This window comes from Bremia lactucae, linkage group LG1 (genome assembly GCF_004359215.1).
Source record: "Bremia lactucae strain SF5 linkage group LG1, whole genome shotgun sequence".
NCBI classification, from domain to species: domain Eukaryota; phylum Oomycota; class Peronosporomycetes; order Peronosporales; family Peronosporaceae; genus Bremia; species Bremia lactucae.
This window is the reverse complement of record NC_090610.1, coordinates 12728500-12737539: the sequence shown is the minus strand read 5'-3', so window position 1 is coordinate 12737539 and position 9040 is coordinate 12728500. Positions and strand designations below refer to the sequence as shown.

Below are 9040 nucleotides of genomic sequence, written 5' to 3'. Positions count from 1 at the left end.
TGACGCACATTAACAGACAGTCTTAAACGCAGTGGTGAGAAACTTACAATGATTTGGGGTGCCACCTAGTGCAGCGGCAAAAGGCTTAGAGACGATTGCAATAACCAAAGCCCCCCCCCCCGAATAAGCGTTACATCGGAGATTAGAGAAGGATGTATATGCCAATCAACTTTGCTTCTGGCTTTCTCTTTAACATCAAGCCGCTAGATCAACCTTTAACTGAGTCTCGCTTTTATTGGAGTACACTTTGTGACAAACTCCAAACTCGTTAGGAAGATGATGGTGAGCTTATTGCATCAGGTCCACAAGATCTTAGACGGACTAACACACACCGTAGCCCGACCGGATAGAAATATCTGCTTTTTGGTCAACATTTTGAGATTACGCATGCTTGAAGGAGTTTCCTCGGACGAGATGATGATAATCAGACTGTTTATTTACCATTATGGTGTACAAGATTTCTGAAAATTCCTCAGCCACTGCAATAAGCCAGGAGTCGTCTCCTGTCGCTGACATGGCTGTGTCGTACCGGTTGCTGGGATGGAATTGATACCTGAAACAGTTCGGCTGCTTGGCGTAGATTGATGACATTTGCCATAACATAATCGTTCCGCTATTCCTTGATAGCGACCATACGGAGTTGCTGTTGGAGCACTTAAAACGGACTTCTGCTAGCTCTTGTTCTGATGATGCACGTATCTATTGTAAACGCTCTGTTTTCGCTGTATCCATAACGATGTAAGGGACACAGAGCACGCAATCCATCATAATAGTTTTTGTCCAGGCCTTACCGACTTCGTCGGCTGAATCCGGGAACAGGTGCTCGATATCTACCCGCAGGTTCGAAGGTAGTTCCGGCGCCGATCGCGATAGCGCTGCCTGCTTATACTGAAGCACTTGCGCAGGAGACACTTCGATCTAGTCTACTATGATGTACGTCTAACACTTGCGCGCACCTTTGCAGTCCCAATGTGCACGAGTCCTTCGTGGACCCGGTGCAGGCCAAATGCCTCTTGCAAGTCGAATCCGTCTCCTTCCCAGATAGTACAAATTCGCTTGATGGGTTGCTATTCTGTTACATACCCAGACTTGATATTCCGTGAGAGTATGTTTATGTGTCCAAAGCTGTGCCGGTGACTGTGACATCCGGAAGTGATTATCATCCGGAGCGCCATCCCGGTGTTGTAGCCTATTGCTATTAGCCGTTAGCGCCTGATTGTTTTAGTCGTCGTTTTGCCGGATGCAATGCTTAACGTTGCAGAGCTACGTCTGCGTCATGTTGTTGATGAAGAGCTTAAGTCTCCAAGGAAAGCCATAGAAGCTACGGATGCGCGGTAAACACAGGTGCAGTGTTTCGTGTCCGCTGTTGAATGCTCATATGCTCCTGCTGAACGGTTACTGGAGCACCTCGCATGCTACCGATGGTCCAATGGAATCCGTTGTCGGCTTAATGAAGCCCGACCTGGGCCGGATGATCTAAATGTGCCCGATGGTGCCCGAGCACTACACCTGGACTGACAGATTTTTCGATATAGTTGTTGAGCACTCCCGGACCTTTCCGAAGCGTTAGCTGAGTCGGTACCTGCAGTTGTTCTGCCACTTAGAGATATGGACTAGCTACTAGGATGACAGTCGCCTATCTTCCCAGTTTTAAAAGTGTATGATACAAAAGCTGTCCTATACTCGGGATCCGGATGCTGTAGTCCAGCTTTGACACCCGCCGAATGCGTATGTCCGCGATGTCAGATGAACAGGTTCGCTCGTTGCCTTTGCTTGAGACCGACCAATTAGGGTGCCGCTGGATTTGGCGGTGGATTTTTTCGAAGATGCGCAACTAAACAAGCCCCGCTACGGTAGGAAGCGAAGGGTCTGTGGCTCCTACGGCTGATGCTGACTCGGTGATGGTTTCTTTAGGTCTAATGACCCCTGGCGGCTCCTGACCGGTGAATGCCCGATCTTGAAGCTAGTCCTGACCAAGCACGTCGTATTGTGACTTCGTCCGAAAGGCGGTAGACGCTGACAAACTCATGCGGGCAACACGACGCTGCTTAGGCCGCACCGGATCGGTGATCCGTAAAGTTCTTGGTTTAGGCTTGGGTGAGCTCTCTGTAATTGTGAAGCCGGACTTCCTGGAATGGATGTGGTAGCTACCGTGGGCTATTTGAGTACCACCGCACCTTCCACCGTTCGATCCTCTGACGTCAGATATGGACAAATGGTGCGCTATAAATCGCCGCTGTTTCCTGTGGATACGGCGCCGCGTAGCCGCGGCTGCCCTCATTTCTTTTATGGTGGCAAACGTCTTTTCCACATCATGTAACGCTACAATCTCCTGTTCTGTAGCAATTCAACACCTCTCTCCTATCAGTTGTTTAGAAGTGTAGCCACATCGTGCCATGGTATGGCCTACATTTCCGCACTTCAAGTATTGGGGTTGCCTTCCGACTACTGGACCCTTCAGGGTAAGATGCGTCCCCAACCAGTTCAACCCAACGATGTGCCGTAAGAAGTGTGGGCGTCCAGCAACCTCGAATGTTACTTCTAAACATTTAATTTGGGGTGAATTGATCCAAATCCTCCAGGTCATGCGGCAATGGACAGTGCTTACTTATGAAAGCCGAGATTTTCCGATGTCAACGAAACAGGAAACGTTTTACAAGCAAATTTCATATCCTATTGTTTGGTGAGACCGTGACGAGTTACCTCCCCTTTGTCGTTCCCAAATTGACCCTGGCGATGGTACATGTTTTTTTCTAACCTGAGACCGCCCGCGTGAACGGCACTGACGTAAACTGATAATTTTATCGCGGTTGCCGGTCGAAAAGAATAGGTGGACGGACTTGGAGACGATTTTGTAACTAACTTTCTTTAGTTCTGCCAAAGTCGTACAGCTCCTGCCTGTTCATCTTCGTGCTTTCAAAAGCAAGTCGTACAACTCCTGCCTATTCACCTTCGTGCTTTCGGTAGCGAAAAGGATTTTTTTTCCAATGCCAGCGTGTGTTGCCGGCTGGCCTGCACGACAATTCTTTCACTCAGCTTAAAACTGAGTTCCCCTTCCACTTGAGTCTGAATTGTACTATGCAAACGTAATAGTTCCTGCGATGTGAAAATTGTTTAAAGGAATCGTGGCAGCTGCCTGCCTACAAATGACCTTCCGCCAGCCCCTGGATGATTAGCCATTCGTCTGCGGTCCCCTCACGTAAATTCTAATCACTAATTAGCCCAGCATCTTGCTCGCAAAGGGCTTTGAGCCGCGTGCGCTTCTAAGGAGAATGCTTTGCTGAATTGAACAAAAAGCGTTCCTACCGAGTTCCTGCTATTGCTTCCTGCGGTTCTGCGCTATTTTGTTGGCCACCCTTGATTTTTGACGCCCATTGATTGAGCACGGGCAATTTAGACCATCGCAACTTACTCGTTAGACGCTGTAAGATGGTTCCACGGTGTGTTTAGTATGTCCTGGCTGTTTGTTGTCGCATACTGTTCCCATTGCTTAAAGGAGCAATCCACCTTTGTAATAGGGTGTGTTGCTACATGAAATTAACACTTAAGATTGTTAATTAAATATTATCTAAAGGTAGATAATATTTAAATAATATAACTTATATAGTAATGCTCGGAAATCTTATCCATAAATAGGTATAAGCCGTTATGTCTATTTATCCCGCAGACTAATCAGCGAAAAACGTAAACAAAGAGGGAGAGACAGATAAGATTTCAATTGCATGTCCCTTGACAAAGGCTGGAACTGGCCAGTCGGTAAATGCCTTGATCTTTTCGGGATCAGGGCACACGCCGTGTTTACCGACGATGCACCCAAGAAGTGGTATTTCGCTTGCAGCGAATATCCACTTCTTGAGATTTGCGTACAACATATGCTTTCGCATAAGTGTAAGAACCTGAGAAACGTGAGTTTTATGAACTTCCACGTCCGTCTTTCCGTCCATGGCCCGGCTATGGACGAATACATTGTCAAAATAACTCGGTGCGAATTCTCGCACCGGTCTCAACAGATTTGTTCCGCATCTGTAGAATGTTGCAGGAGCGTTACTAAGCCCTTGGGTTCACTAGCCATTTCAAGAGCATCCCGCTGGGAGTGCTCACTGCTGTGTACGGGATGTCCCGTTCACGCATAAGGATCTGATAAACCCATCCATCAGATCCATAGACGAACAGATCGTGCTCTTAGAGATACCATCTATGATTACGTCTTTTCTAGGTATCGGTGCTTGAGCCGGTACCGTTGCAGCATTCAGTTTATTGAATGGGTGCACTATCCGCCACCACCCTGTGGCCGAGCATTCAGTTTATTGAATGCGTGCACTATCCGCTACCCTCCTGTGGAGAGCTAGTGGGGAGGTTAACTCCCTTACATGGCCCGCTTTTACTCGATCGGTAAAGAATTTATCGATCGCAAGTACTTGTTCACGAGGCAGTGGCCACTGCTTCATGACACAGTACTTCGAGCCCGGTTTGAGCTCGATTTCATGTCTAGTGCCTTTATCCTTAGGGAACTCGCAGGAACTGTTTCAGGAAATACATTTTCTGAAACAGTTCCGAATTCAATTCAATCCTTATATAAAGGATTTGTTCTGAGTGACTCCCATGATTGAGTAGTATATCTCTCAATCCGAGTCTCCACATCGAGGACACTTTCGTCCATACGATGAAATTGTCATCGTACTGTAAATCTTTTAAAGTGCAGTGAAATTTCACTACGCATTTCATTACTGTTATCTATGCGCCTGTCGCTAAACACACCGTCATCCCCGTTGGAGGGATGTCGCACTCAACATATTTGAGCCTACGACCCTCTAGCGACTGGCGACGAATAAAGTTATTCGACGCTCCACAGTCCACTCGGGCTCTGAGTGACAAATCATTTGTCACTTTTAATTTCAAGGTGATGAGGGATACCTCATCACCAGGTGCAGAGACACATAATGATTGTGTGTCTGGAGCAACTTTAGTCAAGAGATTTGCAAATTCTCTTGAGGTTGCTGGATCAGTAGGGCGTTGCGCCCCTACTGACCCCGACCGTTTTTTGGCGGTCCGCGTTCATCAGATGGCCATCTGATGAACAAGAGGCAGGCATCTTTACGGATCGATGCTGCCAGCTGATCCTTGAATCATACTTTCTGAGCCAAGGTAGACCTAGGATGACATCAAATTTGTCCTCCAAATCCAGTACGAGGAAATCATCATCAAAACTGGAAGTCTTTAACGTGTAGTAAAGTTTCACTACGCGTTTCATTACTGTTATCGATTCGCCTGTCGCTAGACGCACCGTCATCCTCGTTGGAGGGATGTCGCGCGCTCAACATATTTGAGCCTACGACCCTCTCGCGACTGGCGACGAATAAAGTTATTCGACGCCCCACTGTCCACTAGGGCTCAAAGTGACAAATTACTTGTCACGTTTAACTTAAAGGTGATGAGGGATACCTCATCACCAGGTGCAGGGACACATAATGATTGTGTGTCTGAGCAACTTTTGCCAAGATATTTGAAAATTCTCTTGAGGTTGCTGGATCGGGAGGGCGTTGCGCCCCAACCGTGTTTTGGCGGTCCGCTTCGTTGCTGCGATCTACCGGTAAACGAGGGATTAGGAGGATCTATAGCCTGAGCTGTTAAACCCATTAGTTCAATAGAACTATGTGACTCTCTGAATCTGAAAGTCTTCCTCTGACTTTAGGAGCGAGGTAGCTCCGCTACACCTGGTAGCACTCGTAGTCAATCTACACCTGAGTCTTTACAAGACTAATTTCTCTTGAAAATGGAAAAGGTTCCAGAATTGTCAGAAGCGCTACGCAGCAACAACGTCGGACCCGTGACCGTTGCCCTTTTTGGCATTCGGTCCATAATTACGTTCAGTACCTCTCGGTACTGGGCGTGGGGCACTACACTTATGAGCGTAGTGACCTAACCTTTGACATCGATTGCATTTCTCCAATCGCTTATTGTTGGAAAAGAGAGGTCTCTCGCTTTCGACATTAAAGAGGTCCATAGGTTCTGGACCTCCAAGCTCGTGTGGTCTTGGAGGACGATACGATGACGAACGAGCTTGAGCCTGTCTCAAGCTCAAGCCCTCCTATTCCGCAACGAATATTGTTTCTTCAAGCGTATCCAGTTCCAAGCGGAACAGGTGAATCTTTTACAGTAGCATTCGTAAGACCTTGCATGAACACCGTAATAAACGTGTGTTCATGGACTGGGTTGTTCGTGATTCAACTTGCTAAGAGTCGTATATGCTGGGCATAAGCGTGAACATCACGCTTGCCTTGCTTTCGCTTCAGAAGCTCTGATCAAGCTTATACACGGACTAGGGCGAGCTTATAACTCAGCCCTAGGCCGTTCAAACGTCTTTTTGAGCCGGGTATTAAAAGCCTCTAGCGACCCAAAGACGTATGGGTCGTGCAACTTGAGGCCCAATGCCCAAGTTTTAGCACGACCTGCCAGATTTGACGGAGCAAATGCCACATGCATTTGCTCGTCGACGATGTGACGAGCCCTCATGGCATTGTCCAACTCGACAAACCATCTTAAGAGGGAGTCTTTTTCGACCCCCTATACTAAGAGATGTCAATCTTTTAAGGTTTCGGGACGACGCATGTGCGTCATCTCAGGTACAAGGTCCTGTACCTGTTGCAAACTCAACAGTTTTTCCTGTTAAGCGCCTTGCTAACTAAGCAAGGCTACCATCTCCTTCGCCTTGTCAAGTTCATGTTGTATGAAACTGGCAATGGCTGAATGGAGGGCATCTCTGTCCAAACCGGACAGCATGGACAAGATGGCATCATTATCTAAGGTCGAACTCATTTGTTCGACCGCACTCCTTTCTATGTCACTTAGAAAGGAGTGGCTATCACGCAAAACGTGATGCGTATTTCCATTATAATCTAACATGTTAATGCTAGATGATAGAACTGTGGGCCTTGGACGGACTACAAAGTGCTACCAGGTGTAACGGGGCACTGCCGCTTGTACTGCTTCAGTACAAGTCCACTTCGCACTTCTTTAGTGCGAGTGGTGCCTCACGTCACTTCACGTACACTAGTACGTGCAGAGGAAGACTCTCTTAAAACAGCTGCTTTAAAGAGGGTTAAAAGTAAACTGTATGTATATAATTAAGGTCTTCTGTTTCTATCTAATTTATACTTAACTTAATTATAAACTAATACAAAACATGTAATAAAGTCGTGTCTGTCTCTATCTTTTCGTGTGAACCAGCGGTGACTGGACCGCGGACCAAGTAGATATAATGGCCTATTTCTAATAATGGATAAGCTTTCCAAATATTACTACGTGAATTAATATTTTCCAAATATTATCTACCTTTTTTAATATAATAATTAACACCTTTAAGTGTTAATTTCATGTAACAATACACTCCGTTACAAAAGAGCTGCTCTAAGTTTCCCAAAATAAGCCGTTTAATTTGTTGTGGTGCAATATTTACGAGAATGTTAACTATATCGTTTGGATCTTTTCTTTAGCCCACACTTGGAGCATGCAGATGAAGATGTAGTAGGAAATGCTATCAAAGAACGGCTTGGACCTACTTGCTTCCAAGACCTTATGGACACGGATGAAGATGATTCGCGCGTTCTGTCAAATTCGCCATAATTTACTTGGTGGTAATCATGATGAACCGGTTACAGCGGCTTTGTTACGTTAAAAATCGAGGTGCGAGAATTTTATTGCAATGTTGACATCGACTGTTTTTTTTTTTTAAATCGAGCAATTTAAGTAGCGCTACTTCTCGTAACTTTCCTGGAAGCTGATCTTTTTTGGGTACCAATGTACAAATTCCATTCGTGAAAAGGGAACGATCGTCATTCGAAAAGGTATTGCACCCGAAACAATTGTGCCATTACTGCTTTACCGGTTATCAGTTCAGAATTGGCTCCTTAGCCACTCACCCCCTTCATCATGGCCTCCTCGTCCGCAGCATTACAGCAGAGCCTTGGAGAGTCGGAAGTCTTTGACCTTGTGTGTGACTATCTCCGCACGCGACAATTCTTCGAAGCTGAGCGGACGCTACGCTCTGAGCGTGAGGCCACGGGATCCCCCCGTGCCGCGTCGCCAGTAGCCGCCTCGAACCAGCAAACCGATGAATTCTTCCCGCCTTCTCTTGCCTCTCGTCTCGAGTTTATGCTGGAACGAAGTTATGTTACGCAGCTGGTATCTGGATCAGGTCAAGCGGAGCCCGAGAAGATTTTCGTGCCTCGCTACGAAGCCGAGGCGACGCCAAAGCGTGCCCGTGCGCATCTCGATGGAAATGAGGCTCTAGAAATTGACGAAGTCAATCGGAATATGCTTAAGAATGGGGCAAGCGACGAATTTTCAATGAGCACGCGCATTGTGAGCTTCGAGGCGTGTAAAGACGACCCCCACGGCTCGGCCACCATGCCTATCTACCAGACCTCTACCTTCGCGCAACCTTCTGGGACCACCTTTGGTGCCTACGATTATACCCGCTCGGGTAACCCAACGCGAGCAGCATTAGAGCGACAAATGGCGGAGCTTGAGAATGGACACCGTGCGTTTGCATTTACCAGCGGTATGGCCGCCCTCTCTGCTGTCTCTCGCCTCGCTCATGTCGGCGACGAGATTGTGCTGTCTGACGATTCGTACGGGGGTACGTACCGGTTACTGAGCAAAGTTGCGACGAAAAACGGCATCAATGTTAAGTACGTCGACCTCTCAGGCGAGCATGGCCCTAAAAATCTACTTGCAGCTCTTACTGACAAGACCAAACTTGTCATGATGGAGTCACCGACGAATCCCATGCAGCGCATTTGCGATATCAAGCGCCTCGCAGAAGCGGCGCATACTGTCAATGCGTTGTTATCCGTCGACAATACAATGATGAGTCCTATTTTACAAAATCCACTGGACCTTGGCGCTGATATTGTCGTGCATTCCGCTACGAAATTTATCTGCGGACACAGTGACACGATGTCTGGTATCGTCATTGCCAAAGATCCCGACATTTGCCGAGATGTGTATTTCTATCAAAATGCAGAAGGCACGGGCCTTG

The 9040-nt window shown here is 47.1% G+C and overlaps 2 protein-coding genes across 2 annotated transcripts; one reads left to right on the top strand and one right to left on the bottom strand.

The window, feature by feature from the left end:
• Positions 1 to 699: 699 nt before the first annotated feature.
• Positions 700 to 1146, bottom strand: CCR75_008011 (uncharacterized protein; the record flags this gene model as incomplete). The annotated part of the gene is given in 3 exon segments (XM_067966066.1): positions 700 to 918; positions 957 to 1067; positions 1084 to 1146. The coding sequence occupies 3 exon segments, from the start codon at positions 1144 to 1146 to the stop codon at positions 700 to 702; spliced, it is 393 nt and encodes a 130-aa protein (XP_067814951.1).
• A 988-nt stretch (positions 1147 to 2134) lies between these two features.
• CCR75_008010 (uncharacterized protein) lies at positions 2135 to 2320 on the top strand (the record flags this gene model as incomplete). The annotated part of the gene is made up of 1 exon (XM_067966065.1): positions 2135 to 2320. One exon carries the CDS (start codon positions 2135 to 2137, stop codon positions 2318 to 2320), a length of 186 nt encoding a protein of 61 aa, XP_067814950.1.
• Between the last annotated feature and the right edge of the window lie 6720 nt (positions 2321 to 9040).